Source organism: Lineus longissimus, chromosome 19, assembly GCF_910592395.1.
Source record: "Lineus longissimus chromosome 19, tnLinLong1.2, whole genome shotgun sequence".
NCBI classification, from domain to species: domain Eukaryota; kingdom Metazoa; phylum Nemertea; class Pilidiophora; order Heteronemertea; family Lineidae; genus Lineus; species Lineus longissimus.
In genome coordinates, this window is record NC_088326.1 from 13,176,050 (window position 1) to 13,197,119 (window position 21,070).

Sequence of the window (21,070 nt, forward strand, 5' to 3'; positions counted from 1 at the left end):
ATGTTAAACTTGTTTGTTGTGTATGAATATAAATTGAAGAGACTACAGATACTATGAATTAGATAAAGTTAAAAAGAAAACTTTTTGCGGGTGTTCTAGGCCGGGCTTACATTGGGTTCATATTTGTTACTTGTCACTGTTCACTTCTCAAGGAGCATTGGTTAGCAAATTTCAGCAAATTCTAAACAGTAGGTTTATCAACCAATATTTATTTACCAAATCTTTACAAACAGCAGGTAAGGTCGTCCAATCAACTTTTTCATTCATCAAAGCTTTACAAGCAAACGGTCGACAAATCAACATTTTCATTCATCGAAGCTTTACAAACAGCAGGTCGACCAATCAACTTTTTCATTCATCGAAGCTTTACAAGCAAACGGTCGACAAATCAACATTTTCATTCATCGAAGCTTTACAAACAGCAGGTCGACCAATCAACTTTTTCATTCATCGAAGCTTTACAAGCAAACGGTCGACAAATCAACATTTTCATTCATCGAAGCTTTACAAACAGCAGGTCGACCAATCAACATTTTCATTCATCGAAGCTTTACAAACAGCAGGTGGACAAATTAGCACAGATATGACAGAAATACAAATACAATGTACCAATAGTTTTACTGTTATCGTTTTAACGACCTCATGATGCAAAAAAAGAGGTTATCCGATCGTGTCATTCAATTAATCAAAACTCTATATATAGTAATTTCCTCCTTTAGTTTGGCAATGGTGTATAAAAACCTCCACACAATGACAAGACATGCGAATTATGACGCGAACTGTACTTAGGTGAGGCGCTCCCTGCTGTTGGTCCCCTGTTTCCTCTTCTGATAAAAGTAGATAATTGCACCTGTAACGACCAGAATCAGAAACAGAACAACAAAGGCAATCCCGACATACAGCCCAACATCCACATACTCAGAAGGCTCACTGCACACCTCTTCATGTGTGAGTTTTACTAAAAACTTGCCCTTGAGACCGCTAGGGGTCACGCATCTGACGTCAGCAGTGAAGTTATGGTTCTCTTTGATCCATGTTCTCAAGGGGTCAAGGTCGCATGTGCAGTCCCATGGGTTATCGTGTAGGAAGACCTCGGTGGCAGCCACAGGTTTCAAACAGGCAACAGCGAGAGTGGTCAGAGAGTTGTAATCTAGCCTCAAAGCGTTGAGGTTGCCGAGTCCAGCGAATGCGTTATCCTCGATACGGCTTATCCTATTGTGGGCGAGCGAAAGCATATTCAGTGATGTCAAGCCCTTGAATAAGTCATTGGGAAGTGTGATCAGTTTGTTCGAGTCCAAAGAAAGCGAACTCAGGTTTTGCAGGCCCGAGAACATTCCCGGGGTGATGACCTCGAGGCTAGACTGGTCAAGGTTGAGTGTGGTCAAGCTGGTCAATCCTTTGAAGACGCCTCCGTCAGGTTGGGCGATCCTCGTACCGTTCATATCGAGTGTAGTCAGCTCTGAGAATGGGCTGAATGCACCTAGGGTGATAACCATTCCTGCACCAGTTCCGGCTGAGTTACTGACCAAGCGGAGTTCCTTCAAAGACGTTAAATTGGCAAGAGCAGTTCCAGGAAAGGTTTCTATCCTATTACCAGACAAGTCGATTTTTTCAAGCTTTGCAATTGGTTGAAAGTCCTCCGGTGTGAATGTTTTAAGTCCGCCATCTTGAATAGAGAGGCTGCGCAGTTTGTCCAATCCACGAAAAACGTCAGTTGGGAGCGTATCCGATCCGAATACTGAGTCAAGCTTGAGAGACTTAAGTCGAGATAAACTCCCAAAGCCTGCAGAGGAAATGTTCATGTTTTTGTTAGAAGACAACGACAATGTTTCCAGCTTTAGCAGCTCAGTAAAAGTGGCATTCGAAATTTCCTTAATCTTGTTGTTTTCTAAGTTCAAGGTCACTAAACAACTACTCGCGTTTTTGAATGTTTCGTCTGCTAATGTTTCTATGGCGTTGTTGGTGAATTCGATACTTTCTACGCATGCGCCGGCGCTAAACACCCCGCTCGGTACACTGGTCACATTTTGGTGCTGATTGAAATGCAGTTCTTGAAGTTTTGCTACGCCATCTAGTAATCCAGTTGGAATCGTGGTCAAGGACGTTCCCGCGAATGACAAGGTCGTAAGATTTGAAAGTCCTTTAAAAGAACCTGCCTCCACTGACTCGATCTGTGTCAACCACCAAAACATCTTGGTCAGCCCATTTGAAAAGGTTAAGTTTGAAAACATTCCCTCTGTGATGTTTCCCAGTGATCCCACCAAATGGAGTTCAGAGAGGTTTGCTGGAAGTTCCGAAATATCCTTTTGGAATGTCGTAGAATTTGGAAACTTGCACAGAGCACTGACCGAATCGGCTTCGCTGTTTTGCCAGCAGCTGCAATAGGGTGTGCAAGCAGCTGCCATGGCTATGGAGATGCAGGAAAAAAATGCGCCAAAATGGAAGACATTTAAGACAGCCATCTTGGTTGCTTGTTACTAAAGGTCTGAAGCGAATTGGTAGCGTGATTTAAGGTGTCTATGCCTGTCATCGATTGACCAACATTCCTGAGTGTTTGGGAGATAGTAGTGCATCTTAATGTGTATGGATGTGTGATGCATGGACATTGAAGGCCACACGCGCTCTCTACGGATGTTAACATGTATTTGAACAACCCGTTTCCTCTTTAGGGCATTCGAACTAGGCAGACTGATATGATTGATAATGATGATTATCTCAGTGGTATCTAATAAGGCTGTCCTGATAGAAAGTACTCGAGACGAAGAATGACAGAATAGCCTGAATACGAACGGCGTATTGTTTTAAGTAGGCACATGCAATATTTGATATCTTTGTCGGGATTGTATTTTCGGAACTCAATTTCATCTCTAGACTATAGCTTGGCTTCAAAGCATTGAAATGTGATGACGTCAGCACTTTTCATCGGCGCCTTCTCCTCTTTTCTCCTCCCTTTCACTGATATATTTCTTGAATCCGCACATGAATATAGTAACCGAGATTAGCGTAGATCCGGCCCAGCTGAGATTATTCGGCAGGGAACCTTAGACAAAGAGTTGGAGAAGATAAGGTGTTGGGATCTCTGAGACCCTGACAATAGAAACTATAGCGGCTGTCGTCATTTTCAGCGCATGGAAAACACATATACGAGAGCCGAAGTGGACTACAGACATCCCAATCTGTAATAGCCACGTTTCAGCATCTGTAGGAAAACTCCAAGATGTGTCCATTTTCGAAAGCATCATCCCAGTAACTACCAGGCCCAGGCTGATCTGACAGTTAAGTGTTGTGGAGTCGACTTCCTTGCACTTCCGTGTGGTCACATAACTCCCAGTCGCCATGACCGCTTACAAATAAGTAGACAAGCCAGCCCTCTGGAAATGGTTAGCATATCATGTTTATCAGAGGGTAATTCGACGCAGTTTGCCGTGTAGCCATTAGGGATGAACATTGACATCTTCGGCAGCTCGGTAGCCCATTGAAATAGACTCCGATCCGCTGTATATCGAACCTAAGTGCGGCCTAATTCCAGCCGTATATATGCAATCTAGCCTACTGCGCAGCTCCTGCGCAGACGGAGGCCATGTAATGTATTTACTCTGTCGTTCCCGTGCGTGGAGCTGTTTTTCAGGGTAGATGTTTTGTTTGGAGATTGCCTCACTATCCAAGCACTATGTTAGGAGATCATCAGACGTTCACCAGGTGCATGCCATATGTTATTGTCGAATCGACCAATCACAGTTCGTGTGGTGATTTGCGACGTCTGAAATAGTTAGTGTCACAAAGCTGTTCATTTACGGCCTGGCTAATAAAGCGCCACCGTTCGAGAGCAATGCCAATCAATCTTGTGGAGGTGTGGGCAAGTCGATCTACAATACAGTTCTCCCGGTCAGAGGACTTGGCCATATGACCTCGTGCCCTATGGCCAATAAACAATACCATGCTTATCATCGTCATAATCTAATTTTTTAGTCGATTGATTACTTAAAATAGAACATTGCCTAATTAGTATATTAATTTTTGTAACAAGCGGCCATTATGTCTGCCATTAAATTCAGTGTCTTTCGTGCGTTTCTCGCTTGCATCTTCATTGGAATCGTTTTCACATCTGAACATTGTGAAGATTACTGCGAACTTATCGCCCGTGAAGATGGTGTGGAGGCTTCATGCAGCTTTTACCCAAACCCTACGTGTTTCCTGGAGGACATTCAAGCTCTTCCAGCAAACGTCACAGAACTTCTTCTTTCGGGAAATCTCGGAGTAATTTATCCGGAAATATTCTCAAACTTATCTCATACAAGTAGGTTGAACACAATCATATTTTGGTGGAAAAGTAATATCGAATCCGTGCAGGTCGGTTCCTTTGAAGGACTTCCAAACCTCAAAGATTTGTCTTTCGATTCTACGTCGTTGACTTCAATACCGACGGGGTTGGTTGATAGAGTCCCAAACCTGCGTACGCTGCATTTCATTAACCAAAATGTGACCAGTGTAGACACCGGGGTATTCAGCGCCGATGCATGCGTAGAAATTATCGATCTCCACAACAACAACATAAAAACTTTAGCAGACGAAGCATTCACAAACGTGGGTAGTTGTTTAGAGACCTTGAACTTAGCAATCAACGAGATTGGGGAAGTTTCGAATGTCATTTTTACTAACCTACAAAAGCTGGAAACATTAAACCTGTCTTCGAACAAAAACATACACGTTAACGGTGGATTTAACGGACTAACCGCCTTGAAGACCCTCGACCTTGACCGAAGTGGTCTCGAAGACATCACCCCAGAAATGTTCTCGGGCCTGGGAAACCTAATCTTACTTTCTTTGAGCGGGAATAGCCTGACAACGCTTCCCACTGATGTATTCAAGGGCTTGACATCACTGAAGAAGCTTTCGCTCGCCCACAATAGGATAAGCCGTATCGAGGATAACGTGTTCGATAGACTCCATCACCTGAAGGAATTGAGATTAGATTTCAACAATCTGACCAATCTTAAACCTGTGGCTGCCACCGAGGTCTTCCTCCACGATAACCCATGGGACTGCACATGCAACCTCGACCCCTTGATAACATGGATCAAAGAGAGAAAAAATTCCTCTCAGGACGCCAGGTGCAAGACCCCTGATAATCTCTTGGGCCAATCATTGGCTAATCTCACCCTTAAAGAGGTGTGTGGTGAACCCAGCGTGCATACGAATAATTGCATCCTTACGTTGTTGATATCAATAGCCGTAGTCGCTCTTTTTTAATTGGTGTTTGCTGTATCAAAGAAATAGGGGAGGAGGTGTGAGACCCCTGATTAACATATCATTGACTAACCTCACACATAAGGACTTCTGCAGGAAACCTCCGGAGTATGTGGGGCTCTCTGTCGGGATACCCTTTGTTGTTCTGTTTCTGGCCGTTGCATGTGCAATCTACTTTTGTCAGAAGAGGAAAAAAAGTAACCAATTCGGTGTAACGTTTTTGAGTGTCTCCACTGAGTGTATTCCCTCATTGTAGGGAACGCCAACAGGCTAAAGGCCGATTGACACGTTTTTTCTGTGTTTCACCCTATTGAACAATCATTGTCTCCGCAGATGCCTATTGTATGGAAACATTGAAATATGGGGATCCGCCACCTACGAGCGACCAGAAACATATTTAGAGGTGAAATTGAATACCCGGCCAGATTAAATAAGCTTGGGCTCTTCTCGTTGTGCCATGACGTGAAATGCTGGATATTGGGTGATATGAATAAAGAGTAGTAAATGCTTTTATCTGAAACTCCATGTACATTTACACAAGGCCTTTCTGTACAAAATTGAAGTAAAAGCATTTGCTAGTCTTTATTCATATCACCCATTGATTTCTTACACAGCTGTCTGAGTGTCTCTCTTCCTGCCGCTGAATACAGTAGAACCCTTGGGACTGATAAATGATGTCCTAAATAGAGAGGTGTCCTTATTAGAGAGGTTGTCTTTCATAGAGGGGTGTCCACTAAGGGAGGTTCAACTGTATGTTCATTTTATTCGAGGAGAGATTACAAAGGAATCGTCAAGTTGTGGAATCAATCACGCAGTGAGAACTCCTTTACAGATTTAAGAGTGAAGACATAAGTTTTGTACAAAGAGAAACTTGATTATTTTATTCTAATATCTTACCGTTATGCATCATGACGTATGTGTTAGACAAATTCAACATGGCGAATGTACTTATATTTATTATCATTTGAGGGCAGTGTCACTTTAGAGGCCTTTCATCTGACTGTGCAATGTAAATATATCTGTAGTTGTACATTTAAATTGTTGTGGTTTTGTGCAATATCGGTATTAATATGATGGCATAATAAATCTTCAATAAAAAAGGGATGTCATACCGGCATCAAAATGATTCATGTGATCAAAAAATACACTGCATAACTGACTTTAGTGAGATTTTTTTGCATTTGCCAGACTATTTTGATAACCTAAAATATATATACAAAATTGATATTTGTCAGTGATCATGCTTTAGTATTGATCATTTTGTCTAGTTTGTGTTCATGCCCTCCAAAGTGTTGTAAACACTTAATGAATAAAATCCTTATTGAGTTGAATATATTTTGATCGCTTTCAATGCAATCGCATTGATTTGAGAATCAAATGTGCCCTGGTGGCACTGAAGGCACAAAATCATCAAGGGAATACAATACATGTACATGTCATGCCTTCATTACGTTTATTTGGTCTCAACGGTTCAGGCCTATAAACTCCACGATAGCTGTTCGTGAAGTCGATGTTAGGAAGATGCCCTAATGACTATTTGATTAGACAGTAGAACAGAAGGAATTTAGACTGTGACTGATTTCTTTTATATGTGAGGATAGGGAGAAAGAAACGAAGTCTTTCTTTACTTCACCTTACCTGTTATAAATAGGTGGAAAGTGAGCGCTTTGCCAGCTGCTCCTTTTAGCTCCTCAAGTGCATCTGCTCACCTTACGAGGTCATCTGCTCCTACAGATCCATGCACTTGATTGGGACCAGTTTACGAAAACGTCGCGTCTCGTCACGTTACACTAATGTAAAATGCATGGTGACGTGACGACGGCCAACACTACGTCTTGTAAACGTTGTTCCCAATCAAGTGCATGAATCTATAGCTTCAACCAAAGCGCACAAAAACCTTGTTTGGGGACAGAAGTTTTCGGCGAGTGTTCCCTTTCTTTGGAGCCAGCTGCCGGCCTAGGTAGGCAGACAGTATCATTTGGTTCAAGATGTCGCTGAGGATGTCAACGACGTTTTAGTACCTACACCATTCACGTTTTCATTATCTTTGTATGCTATTATCACCACTGTTTAACTGATAGAATGCATGCATCTGATGGTTGTAATAAACAAAATTCACTTTCTATTTATATTTTCACACTTTCACTTTTTATTTCAAATTGCCAGTGTCGTCGTGTTATCTTGGAAATCGATGTCTTCACGATGACGTCACATTGATGTTCCTCGAGAGCAAAGCGACATCTATCAGCACAAAGGCGATTGTTCTTGAGATATGATAAAGATAACGAGGAAACAATAGTTACTCTACTTCTCAAGCTAACATATTTATTTCGCAATCGGGCCTCTACATTATAATTTGGTTGTTATGATTACAATCCGATTTTTCCGCCAATAGATACATTAACACACATGTCAGGCCGCTGGCAACTTGACCGATGTTTATTTGCAGCTGACCGACCCGTCGCTCCTGCATCGGCACTCTTGGCCCCAGTTATCGTAAGTCTTGTACAACGTCCATTCCTCGACGTAGCCAACCTCGACATGGGTCTTACAATCGCCCTCTGAAATGAGGAGAACCATACCATTAGAGAGGCTACGACGGAAGGCTACGAACCAATCAAGCAATACAACGCTTATAAGTTTTTAAAATGAAATTTTCCAACGACCAGTCAAAAGCCGAAACCGGGGTATGAAATCATTGCCAAGATAGCTACATCAGTAATTGAAAGACTCTGGTTACATGGATTCTCAGGCATAAAGGTTTTGAGCTCTGGAAAAGGCTTTGGGGGATTTTCGGTCGATTCAAGTATGCATCCCGTAGAGCTTTTTCAGTAGAATGAAAAATCCTGAAGGTTTTTCAGAATCTCGAAATCGAAAAGGGATATTTTTCATTTTACAGAAAATAATATTCTAAAGGGTACAGTTGTGTTGTTGTCCGAAAACCCTTTAAAACCTTTTTAAAAGCATTGCAAACTAAAGGATTTAGCTGCAAATTAAGGGCATTTGCATTCCTAATTTTTGTAACATGCTTCAAGCACAACTTTTTAAACTTAATCTGGTTATACAATGTAATTACACTTGCCTTTACATGTGACGGTAAAATTACTGGCTTTAGAAATGTCGCCTGAAATAAAACAATACGGATTTAGTGCCGCCTGGTGCGACAGAAATCAAACAATCCCGTTTGTCATTGATACCAACGGAATCTCTGATTGTATTCAACTCGCTGTTCTGGTGCAAAGAATGATGTTTTCAACATGTCGAACACCGCGATCGCGACCACCGGTACCAAGTCGGACAACCAAACTGCGAGGGGACTAGATTTTCAAAAATAGATCGCTAAATGTTTCGTGACAGATAAAATTGAGGGGTGCGTGTGGTGCATTTCCGATCGGGAGGATCGGATGGGTCTGTATCCTTTTGGGAAATGTACCGCCAGCCCACGAATTCGGTCGTACGATTGGGAATCGGGGTAGATGCAAAGAGGGACACTCCAGGTTTATTTGCCCGTGCAAGTTTTGGCCTATTGACCAAATGCTGATTTGGGGTGGATTGTATCAGCATTCGGCCTAATAACTCTTTGTTAAGAATGCAGAACAGTGTGAATAAAGGCCTCGGGGTGAGCGGGTTTTGTTTGAAGACAATAGACCATGTATTGGACAAGCCGGCATTCCTCTAACACCAAAGTAAGGGATGCACAATTGACGTTCATTTAGCGCCGCCTGTGACATGCATCAAGCAGCGCACTTTTAATCGCTAGATAAGGGGCAAACTAGCGTACAGTCATAAGTTTACATATTGTAACTTGGCGTTCATTATCCTTTCGCTGATGAATTGTTTGATTGAAGTTACCTTCTGTCGATTTGTTGATCATCTTGCTAAGCCACCCACATACATTCATACAACTTTGAAACAATAACGCCAAAACCTATGACTTATCAACAGAGAGCACGAGGTGAAAATGTATCGATTTCTTGTCTGTAGCCTCTCTTACTTAATATATTTCAGGAATAATCAACCGAGAGGCACATTTCATATGAACCAAAGTGGTTACATTCGACTCACGAAAAAAAAAATCGGGGTAGCGAATACATCATCAATTATAAAAATGAACCATATTAACCAAGTGGTTTTAGAATTACATACCATCATTCACGGGTGGACATTCGCATCCTGTTACACATCGCTCCATTGTACACGTTCCTGGAAGAGAATCAAATACGACAATCTGAAAACCTAAACATTGTCGTACACTTCTGCAGAAAGTTTACAGAGCTTGCCCCTGGCTGTGCCACACCCGTGCACCACTCTAGACCTGCCTTCACAACATGAACACCAGTTCACACGAATATTTGGGTGCATATTTGTGTTGGTTTTCACAGTGTACTCAGCCTGGTACGCCCTTACCCACCATCAACACCACCTTTCGACTCTTCGCAAAGCCGTGTTTTGGAAGGAAGAGCAGCAAGGCCAAAGAGATCGCGTTTGATTTAGTGTCGAATGACGTGTAACACTTTCAATTTAGACTCTTCATGCGGCATGAAAAAATTGGATGCGGTGTAGAAGGTGGAAATTTCCTAGGATAGAATGTCCAGTGGTATTTTGTGTTCAGGCAAAAAGAAGGGGTGGTTGCAAGGGAGATAATCTAGTTATGGTATCTCGAGAAGAAAGTTTTTTAGTAACTGTGGATCATTCTTACCTGTGGCTTGGACCTCGGCTGCGACAAATGCGCCAACCAGGAGAACAGCAGCGAGAACAAACTGAATGTTCATTATTAGCTTGGATTGAACTGGAACGATATAAATATGGACTGATTAGGTTCATGTTTAAAGGTGATTTCTTTGCGAGTCATTCTTCACTACATGTATGTGCATTAGAGGAGAGATTCTAACCTGGAAAAGGGAAGAAACAGCCAAGTTTTCAGTAACCCACATTGGGGGAGACTAATTTCTGTCGTAATTACACAAAGGCAGGAAACAGCCAAGTTTTCAGTGACCCATCTTTGAGAAGACTGACTCCCGTCGTAGCTGCACATAGGAAGGAAACAGCCAAGTTTTCAGTGACCTATCTTTGAGAAGACTGACTCCCGTCGTAGCTGCACATAGGAAGGAAACAGCCAAGTTTTCAGTGACCTATCTTTGAGAAGACTGACTCCCGTCGTAGCTGCACATAGGAAGGAAACAGCCAAATTTTCAGTGACCTATCTTTGAGAAGACTGACTCCCGTCGTAGCTGCACATAGGAAGGAAACAGCCAAGTTTTCAGTGACCTATCTTTGAGAAGACTGACTCCCGTCGTAGCTGCACATAGGAAGGAAACAGCCAAGTTTTCAGTGACCTATCTTTGAGAAGACTGACTCCCGTCGTAGCTGCACATAGGAAGGAAACAGCCAAGTTTTCAGTGACCTATCTTTGAGAAGACTGACTCCCGTCGTAGCTGCACATAGGAAGGAAACAGCCAAATTTTCAGTGACCTATCTTTGAGAAGACTGACTCCCGTCGTAGCTGCACATAGGAAGGAAACAGCCAAATTTTCAGTGACCTATCTTTGAGAAGACTGACTCCCGTCGTAGCTGCACATTGGAAGGAAACAGCCAAATTTTCAGTGACCTATCTTTCAGAAGACTGACTCCCGTCGTAGCTGCACATAGGAAGGAAACAGCCAAGTTTTCAGTGACCTATCTTTGAGAAGACTGACTCCCGTCGTAGCTGCACATAGGAAGGAAACAGCCAAGTTTTCAGTGACCTATCTTTCAGAAGACTGACTCCCGTCGTAGCTGCACATAGGAAGGAAACAGCCAAGTTTTCAGTGACCTATCTTTCAGAAGACTGCCGCAGCCAAGTTTTTAATCACCTACCTTGGGAAGACTGTGGGGTGTGGAGCGAAATGCGATGTTGTCTGATAGAGTTCGGCGAGACGAATGGTGAAAACTGAGACAAATCCGGTTTTTATTCCCATTTGGGCGAGATCGATTGCGAACAATCAACAAATTGATGAGTTCTATTTGACTATGCCACACCTCGTCCTTTGCGAATGAATAATGGCTCTGCCAATCAAGACCTGAGGTGAGCACTTTAAACCACCTGTTGATCAATGATCAACAATATATATTGACACAGCAATAATTATCTCCAACTTAAAAAGCAGCTGCGTTTGTTTTGAAGCTCTCACCAACATTCTGTTTAATCAGTGGATGCAATTCAAAGCACATTGCAAACTCTTGAACTCATATCCACGAGGTCGGCGGTCAGTTCAGCCATGAGATCTCCCATCCTCGAGGTCGGCGGTCAGTCCACCCGTGAGATAAAAATATCAAAGAAAACACGTGCGAATCTGGGCTCGCAATGTTGAGACATATTGATTTGCACTTACAACGCATTGAATTATACATGCACAAAACTATATCCGATGGACGGTATTAGGTGACGCAACCTTTTCTTACTTTACGTTTATTGGATCACGTAAGTGTCCATTATAATCGGTCAGAAAATTTGTGACCTAGTTCCTTTTGTCAACGATAAGTCGTTTTAAATAGAATCACATAATTATTTTAATTGATGAATGGTTATACCTTATGTTTATGCGTTACTGTATAGTTTGTGGGGTGTATCTGATGAATGTAAATGTGGTTTTAAGAGGGGAAATCCGTTGTTCTTCTAGCAAATCTATTTTTGGTTTGTCGGGGAATCCCCAAATTCCGACTGTATGATGAAGGAAAAATGCGCGTCAGATAGAATTTTATGCGAATTATATGTATTTTTTGGTAACGAATTGTGACGAATGATTGTTTAGTTTCTGGGTTGTTTTTGAAGAATGCTAAGGCCATTTTAAGGGGGAAATCCGTCATTTCTGACCCATTCTATTTTTAGCCTTTATCGGTTTCCCCAGGCATGTGATTAGACTGGTTCCCGTATTTTACGCTATGCGGCGCTGATGTACCAAGAGAAAATAATAAATTGTACTTTTACGTTTCATAACTGACACTTTTTCTTCATATTTGTACCATCACCTACCCCATCATAACAACAGATTCATTGCTAAATGGTGTCAACATGCCTCCTTCCACACCCACAACCAAAGCCACACCTACGTGACCCCAGTCGCCGCAAGGCTTGTTTTGCATTTCGCTGCCTATGTCATCGTGCATTTACACACAGGCAAAATGGTCATTTCAGGGAACATTGATGGACCCATGGATTGGTCTTTGCTATTGATTGTCAATGAACCACGTTTTACCCACGGATGCCATCATAGATTCTATGATGGACAATGGTAGACCTAATGACGGTGGGTCCAATATAAAAAAATTCAATTTCTGTAGTGATATTTAAACGTTTCATTTTCGTGTTGTGGTATAAATGAACGATGCAGTCGGTCGGAATTATATATCTTAGCAATACAAGGCACCTGTACCAACAGATCACCGCCAGCCTGGCAGGGAACGGAACTAGAATAGCAAAGTCAGACATCTGATCTCACCTCTAGAAGAGGGGGAATGGATGCCATGTTTACTTAATAATTGATGTATTCAGAAAACGGGGTACAGTCTGAGCCATAATAAAGGAAAATTGTAGAGGTATGGCCAGGTGCAGCTTGTCTACTCTGCTTTACCCAGAAGTATTAAGGTAGCAGGATGGGGTGGACGTTTGTGGTTTTTGAGTGTGAGGGGGTATAGTGGTGTCGGTTGACTGTGCTTTAATGCCTAGTCTCTCTTAAAGCACAGTCAACAGACATGTGGTTTCAATATTAGGTCTTTCATTATAGCAATGCGAAAATGTAAGTTATTTTGGTAAGGTCCGTCATAAAATAGAGTGACTCAACCACTCTCTTGATTACAGCGGCCGCCTCAGCGCCACTATGCGGGGCTTAATGGTATTAGGCTAAGTAGCTTCGCGCGATATGCACCATTCTGGGAAAACTCAATGTGGAAGTATGCTCATAAGCATAATCTATTCTTAGCTCCAGCTCGAGGTAATCTTGCGCAGTGTTTCTTCAGCCCAGATACATTGTGATGGAAAACGTCTGGGTATGGTACATTGAACGCCTGGCTTGCGCCAGACTAATAAGTGAAGATGGTCTGGCTGCGCGAGACTACTGTGATAAAAATGCCCATTTTGCAGAGACTCTGTGACGTAGGCATATACTTTTTACAATTAAAAATGCTCTCAAAAGACGATAAGGAATGATTATTTATTAAAATTTCCTGAACTATATACCTTCTAATTATCACTTTACATAAATAAGTTGGCATTAGGTCCGATGCAGAATTTTTGACGGGCATCATGAACGAATTTATATTAGAAGTGGTGAACAATTCTTATTTTCAAGAATTCTGAAGACTGTTACTCAAGTGGGTTTGTAACAGGCCAATCAAAGATCCAGGATGAAGACCGTTGCTTGTGTTCTTCAAATTTTCCCCCCCCCCCCCGCCAGCTCCTGACTATAGTCCCTCTTTAAAACCACATTGAACTAGTGCAACAGTAGTTGAGAGATATTGCCGACGCTAAGTGGTAATATTAACATGTTCTAGACTGTACGCTCTGTTTATTCTATTGGATATTGAGTACACGAGGTACATACACCATCATACAGAACGTGCCATATTGGACAGAAAACCGAAGTCAGAAAACCACTTCACTTCGTCCAATGTGACTCCATTTTCTATCGGAAAAATCTCTGAACGGGACAACCTTGTTTCCAGGTGGCAACTATTGATTTCCTGACATTTCTTCGTTGTTATTTCCACTGCTGTTTTACTCGGACGAGGTTTGTTGTGGTGGTGTACTGCTATTCAAGAATCGGGGTTCGTATCATGGCCGAGCTGGATATTCAGTAGGATTCTTTGCAGGGAGTATGGGTATGTATGGTACTGTGTTTCATCATACTCTTTTTTATTCCTTGGGGAGGGGAGTTCATTGAAGGAATTGATGTTGTACCGTCATGACTTTTGCTATTGGTTTAAGGAATTGATAGCGAACAGGAGGGATTAGTTGTCTCACCAAAACCGACAGTGGCATCAATTTCTATTCTAAAACATCTCAAATTTTCGGTTGTGGCTGCCTACCATAATCGCTGAATGCAAAACGAGGCGAATATCCAACCAAATACCACTTGGCTTGAGATCAAATGTAGGTCAAACCCGGGGCACCTTGCCGAGGGTTTGTATCAAATGACACCTAAGTACGACAACTCTGTCGGCTGAAAATCTGAGAATGAAAAACTCACTGGTTACTGGGATATAAGGGCACGAAAATTTGAAAATATTATTTCACGAAATGAACGTAAGCTTTGAATATATTTATTTTAAACTATCGGACATACACGGTGTGAAAAAGTTCCGTTCTTTTGAACGCGTGAATACTTTATCGTCACACCCTGTACATTACCAACGACTACCGATGCAAATCCCCAGAAACATCAGCATGACTTCAATACGCTGTATTTCTATTTCTGTTTTAAATACAATTATTCCAAACATGACAGGGCATTAATTTTATCTAATTATAGCAAATGGACGATTCGTACAGATAATATCACAATAAAACAAAATGTCATTTCCAGACAAATGGTATTTCATGAATTTGTGTTGGCTGAATGTCTGATCAGAATCAGCAGGCATGGTCACGTGCAGACACAATCTCTCAATAAGAGAACGGCGCACATTTTTGTACCTGTTCATCAGACTTATATATCTCTCAGCAGCCAAAATCTATTCGGGACAGAGTCGCAGTCTTAGCTCTCTGTAAGACCAAATGCAGGTCAGGACAAAGTCGCAATCAGGATAATAATAATAATAATTTAATTATTTATTTATTTATATAGCGCCACTTTAAAATTAATTGTCAGTGGCGCTGTACAGTGTCGGCACATGTATGACAAAATGCTCTGGCTCTACAAGACCAGAAGGTCCGATTCGGTCAGGTCGTGGCGGTTTTATCTCACTCTCCGTGCTGAGAAGACGGTGAACAACCACATTCCGCTCAGGTTGGGTGTGGCTTTATGTAGCCCCAGCTCGCACCGCTCGTTTGGCAAGATGGTTGGGCGGCCTGGTCTCGTCAAATATATGTTGGCTGCTAAATCCCATTTGAGGCAGAATGGTTGCAGTCCAAGTTCTATATGAGACCAAATGCAGGGCAGGACAAAATCGCAATCTGGCTAAGACCAGGTCACGCTGGGACGCATTCGCAACAGATCGACAATGTTGTCCTGTCGTCATGATTGCACAACGGTGGGTCAGCCCTGTGAGAAGACGGTATAGTTTTATATATATCTTTAACTGTTGTTTTTCAGGCTGGGGCCAACAGAACACCAAGCAAGAGCAGTGGATGCAACTTCACCACACCCGACTAGACTTCCGTAAAAGCAATGACGTCATACGTTTAAAAACGTCATCTTAACGTTGAAAAGGAAAATCGACGCAATCAAAGTTCCCTATTATGTGCACTTCGTCATCATAACTTGTTATTGGAGTTGTTGACATGCATTTGAGAACGATCGAATGTGTCAACGTATCTTGCCGCAGTCGTAAAGAGACTTCAGTTAGTATGACCAAGTCTGTGACCTCGAAAAGCAGTTTTCATACAGCCGAATTGTCCAATCGCAGTCGTTTAATTCTGCATCGCCGTCGACTTGCAGGAGAAATGAGGCAATCACGAGGAACTACTTTTGTGGAGACTTGTTTTTTTCAGGATATACTTGGTATTTGAGCTGCTGATATAGATTTCCTCTCCACTCCCTACATCCTCGCCAAAGTCCGGCAATGTATCCCTCCATTCCATTCCGAATGGCCCTAGCGAGAAGAAGAGGAACTAAAGGCTTTACATTTTTTGTCTTCGTGATTTCTAGTGCATTTCTCGCCGCTTATTGCTTCATCTTCTACGAGAAATGGTCACCGGACTTTAAAATCGACCAAACTGGGCGGCAGAAACCCTTTGAGCGTCAAACAATAAGAAGGGAGAAACTTCCGCGCGTACTGATCCTAACCCTACTTCATAACTCGGAGAAAAAGCTGCCGCACTATTTTGAACTGGTGAACGGCCTGAGCTACCCCAAGGAGTTAATTTCCCTAGTCCTCGGCGAGGACAACAGTAAGGATGATACGAGGATGGTTGCAGAACAGGGCGTCAAAGATTTGAAGGGATTTTGGAGGGCTGAGTTCCGCCATCTTGAACCTCTGGAGGGGAAGCATAAAGGATGGGGAACTGAACACCACAGCAAGCATTACAAAAACATCCAATATCAACGCAGACGCCATCTTGCTTTGGCGCGGAATTTACTGATGTCACACGCCCTCTATGATGAAGAATACGTACTGTGGTTAGACAGCGACGTGATGGAATTTCCAAAGGATTTGATTGAACAACTGTTGCAACCCGATAAAGACATCATTGTGCCCAACTGTTTGATACGTTACGTTGGTAACGTGGTGTTGCCATACGACTTATCAAGTTGGCGGGAAACGCAGGCGTCACTTGCATACCAGGCGTCGAAGAAGCCAGATTATTTGTTCCTGGAAGGTCATAACCAAAAAAGACCAAAACGAACTTACCTCAATGATCTAAAACGGGAGGGAAAACTCGTCAAGCTGGATGGAGCCGGTTCCTGTGTGATTTTAATCAAAGCGATTCACTTTAGAACTGGTTTAAACTACCCGAGTTTCGTCTTCATGAACCAGATTGAGTCCGAGGGCTTGGCGAGAGTGGCGGCCGCCATGGATTTACGAATCTGGGGGCTGCCATTTTTAGAAGTGTTTCACGCATGTGACTTTGAGTCTGCGCATTGGACTTGCCCGCAGTGATAAAAGATCAAAATAATTTGGCAAGTTTAGTCGCGATATTTCCAGCCGTTGCTTCGAAACTTCTCCGAAGTGGCCTGATATCCTCCAATCTTCCAATACTCTTTTTACCCCTGAAACCGGAAGAGACCAAATGTAGACGGTCTATCACTAAGCAACCGTTACTAACGGCGAGATTGGATATCTTCGAAGCACCCAGCGCCACCTAGGGATCGGCTCAGAATCGGGGCCTCGAGAGTGACATGAAGACCTTGGGTCATTCTTAGAAGGAACTGGAGAGGATCGCTAGGGACAGAAGCCTCGCTCTCAGTGGAGCGATGGGTTAAAGTGGGCTATTTTTCAAAAATAAGAAAGGACGTCAATGAGGGTCAGGGAGGTGAAATATATCTATACACAAGGTCATTTTCTGATAACATATCTTCCCACTTAGAGTAAGTAATTGTATCTCTACATCCTCTTTTACTTAACAACACAATACTATACATGTATATACATAGTCAAAAATACGTTACTATATTGGCCATGAGTATTATATAACAGTTAATAATTTACATTTTTAACATGATTACACTTTCTAAGATTGCGATCTGTTTGGTTATCCTTCAATTTTAATGAATGTAGCTTTTCTAACAATATTACTATACGTTAATATTTGCAGTATCCAAATTTTACAAAACATGTACATGTAATTAAGTAATAACGAATTAGTCGATGTGCAGAGGCGAGTAGAGGATTCCAAGCTTTCCTTTTGTGTTTGCATTAGATCATCCTCAACAGTGTCCATCACTATGGCCTTCACTGTGTTCTTCACAGCTGTTTTAAAGGGACAATATAGGCAGCAGCTAGGCAGGCAACATAAAGTTACACAAAATTGTCAATAGGGGTCTCTCACATCTCACAAAACGTCGAAATGATTCACGCTTGTACGAGGAATATATTTAGTACTGAATCTGACTGGGCCCTAACTGTGTATATTAGTGACTCGAAGATGGCCAAATTAGCCCCTCTGCTCCTGCCTATAGTCACCCTTTAACATTAGTAACACCAGCTACGAAGGCTTATTTCTTCTTACTGACATATTTCTTTGTCCCTTTGTTCTTTACATCGACAGCAGTACTGAACCCAGCATCAAAGGTTGTGTCAGCTGCAGCGTCGCCATCTACCGGCGCGTCTAATCCCACCATGTTTGCGCCCTTCACCACCATGTCCAATTTCGAACCAACCTCGCCCCTAAAGGCCTGCTTTCCCAAATCTTTTCCCACGCTTCCCACCGCAGATAAGCTCCGTTCTTCGTTGATTTTTTTGCCGCCCTTGATTGCTGTTGAGATGTATCCTAACTTGCCTTCCTTTGAGTTCAACACGAGGTCCTTGGCGCCATCCGTGTCTCCCGAGGCAAGAGCTAGACCAAGCTGAAGTTGGCCCTTGTCTACACCGGTAGTGGCTGTCAAGACTGTCTGAGCAGTTTCCACGTTGGCGACGCCTCTGACTCCGGACTTCGCTAGGCTCAGGGCCTTCGAACCTAAAGGCACAGAGGCTGCTTTCTTTTCCAACTTCGCGTCAGCTTCAGCCATCTTTTTCTCAACTCTGGCTTTGGATTCTTTGTTTTTCTGCCTCACTTTGAAGACGAAGTTGGCAAGTTTGCCCTTTTTTTTCGAGCCCGCTGTGGTAAACACATCACCTTCTGTATCCTCGATCACACTTGTTGTTTTTTTTTTAAACCCACCGAGTGACCACTTCCGGAGTATTTTCGATTTGTCCTTGACCTTACTGGAGACTGTTCCCAAGGCATCTCCTGTCTGGTCGCTGACAGCACTTAGCTTTGACCCGGCACTCTTTGATCTTACCTTCAGCTTGCTTAGGTTCACTTTCGGAGCTTTTAAACTTTTTTTAACGGATTTTGACATCTTGAGGCGCTTTTCTTCACAACTACCTGAAAAAAGCCGATTTCTTATGATACAACTTTTATTCTGGAACCAGAATTGTGGTGACATTCTATGACCTGATACCTGAAAAGTGTCAATATTTACTTTTATTCTGGAACCAGAATGTGGTGACACTCTATGACCTGATACATGAAAAGTGTCAATATTTACTTAGTATGTTTATTTAAGGAAATACGAGACCAAGTCATCTATCTTGAGAGCAAATCTTTTCACACGAAGTCGGAAAGAATTGGAGCCGAGGGTAAACCAGGATTTGTAGTCTGGATGAACTGGCTCTTCACAGTCCTTTGACTGAAACTTAAAACGGAGGCTCCTTGTATTTGGTGCTTTTGCCAGGGCAAAAAATAGACCCAACCAAGTGAGGAACATATTTAGCTTGCGTGGACAACGTTTCACGACCGAAAGGCCCTGGGCGTAATGGTCAGTATGATGACTGCGGCGCAGGATGTGAAAGAAAGAAAAAGAAAGAAAGAACTGAAGTGAAGTTAGGTTAACTGAGGTGAAGAACCGCCGGCAACAGCTTTCTTGACACATGATAAAGGCGTCTTATCAATTGCAGTATTGCAAAAAAGGCGATTTGGACAAGCCTATATTTTGGCTTTGAATTTAAAGACCTGGTCTACCATGATCAGGATGAACTCTAGATTCACTGATCTATGACCTCTTGGACATCATTTTGGCCCATCATGGTTCAATGCCAGTCGACATGTTTTCTGGGGCAGTCATGATCGGTCTCAGGTCGGTGCATCTGGAGCATGTATTTACTGATTTTAATTAGTCGTCATGGCCTTGGTGTGCGTGACGAAGACAAAAAGACATTCCCCACTGGATTAATCACAACACTTACTTAGACCATTATTCGTTATTTTTCGCCTCATTTCCCATCATCTTGTCATCGACATTGGCCCTGACACAACCTTATTTCTTCCGCACTGTTAGTCACACATGTATAAGAAATTATTCGAGGGTGGATGCGCCACTAAAACTAACTCATAGTGTCAGTGATGTATTGCACGTTATACATCTATATACATCGTGTATTGCTGGTATTAAGATGAGACTTAAAGGGACATCTTGGGCGTGGTATCAACCTAGCCAGGGAGATAATGACCCTACTTGCCACCATGCGCTGCCACCTGTAGTAGCACACTAATGCTGAATTCTAATTATTATCGGACAGTGTTGGGAGGCAGTTTTGGACATGGCATGTGAATTTCAGCCAGTCCTATGATTACACCCCATTCTAGTGCATTGTTTATTGCAGTTAAATGACTTTTTGGAGAAGTCGTGGTCCTGCTAGAAGCCATTTTTGTTGGAAAAACCAACATATTTCATTACCTAGTTGCCCCTTTAACAGAATAGCCCCTAATGATTATTATTACATAAATTTGTCATAACAATCACTGTTTGTCAGATAAACTCTTAGAAATAAAAATTCATGAGACTTTTTAAAATCTTTTCAGTCAACTCAAAGATGCAGCCTTCTTGGGAATGAAATACATTTTGAGGTTTTTCGGAAAACAAAATCGTTCGGAAGTTTCTCACTTCTCTGAAATATTTCTAGAGGGTGCATATTTATGTTGGCTGGAAAACCCCAAAAGGTTTTCAGAAACACGATATTTGTAGATACGAGTAGATATTTCATGAAAATACCATAACATCCAAAATATGTTATGATAGGGTGGTTTCCTCCGGGTTGGCCGGTTTTCTCCTAAATTTCAACACACCAAAACATTTGTCAAAATGCTCAATAACGAGCCAAAATAGACAAGTGCCCTCGACTCATTATAAAGAGGTTAGGAGTGGTAAAAACTGATAACCAAATAATTCGTTGGTATACTGTACATGACAATGAGGAAATTCGGAAAAGAGGAATATCGATAGAAAATGAACTTACAAATAAAAAGTCTGGAAAATGGAGAAACTCTCGAGTATCACGCTCGCCAGTGTCACAAGGCAAGTTTGGTCAATAAGGAAGGGGTTGGTTATGCTGATGCCTCGCGAACCTTAAACTTAGTCATTACTTGGAGGACCTCCAAGGTCATTATATGTCACCAATAGGATTGAAGGATCCTCTAGTCTATACT

At 42.3% G+C, this 21,070-nt stretch overlaps 3 protein-coding genes across 5 annotated transcripts; 1 reads left to right on the top strand and 2 right to left on the bottom strand.

The window, feature by feature from the left end:
• Positions 1-32: 32 nt before the first annotated feature.
• LOC135503324 (platelet glycoprotein V-like) lies at positions 33-2,471 on the bottom strand. Its single transcript, XM_064796857.1, has one exon. The coding sequence runs from the start codon at positions 2,460-2,462 to the stop codon at positions 786-788; it is 1,677 nt and encodes a 558-aa protein (XP_064652927.1). The 5' UTR covers positions 2,463-2,471; the 3' UTR covers positions 33-785.
• Positions 2,472-7,546: 5,075 nt separating this feature from the next.
• On the bottom strand, positions 7,547-20,982 carry LOC135503359 (uncharacterized). 3 transcript variants are annotated; one of them, XM_064796912.1, is made up of 5 exons: positions 20,881-20,982; positions 9,947-10,036; positions 9,394-9,450; positions 8,330-8,371; positions 7,547-7,808 (listed from the first exon to the last, which is right to left on the bottom strand). In XM_064796912.1, the coding sequence occupies exons 2-5, from the start codon at positions 10,017-10,019 to the stop codon at positions 7,687-7,689; spliced, it is 294 nt and encodes a 97-aa protein (XP_064652982.1). In that variant the 5' UTR covers positions 10,020-10,036; positions 20,881-20,982; the 3' UTR covers positions 7,547-7,686. The 3 variants fall into 3 exon arrangements, with proteins under 3 accessions (XP_064652982.1, XP_064652980.1, XP_064652981.1); XM_064796910.1 differs by lacking the exon at positions 20,881-20,982 and adding an exon at positions 11,418-11,496; XM_064796911.1 differs by lacking the exon at positions 20,881-20,982 and adding an exon at positions 11,104-11,261.
• LOC135503358 (uncharacterized) lies at positions 13,936-17,518 on the top strand. The gene is made up of 2 exons (XM_064796909.1): positions 13,936-14,103; positions 15,537-17,518. Exon 2 carries the CDS (start codon positions 16,006-16,008, stop codon positions 17,041-17,043), a length of 1,038 nt encoding a protein of 345 aa, XP_064652979.1. The 5' UTR covers positions 13,936-14,103; positions 15,537-16,005; the 3' UTR covers positions 17,044-17,518.
• Positions 20,983-21,070: the final 88 nt, after the last annotated feature.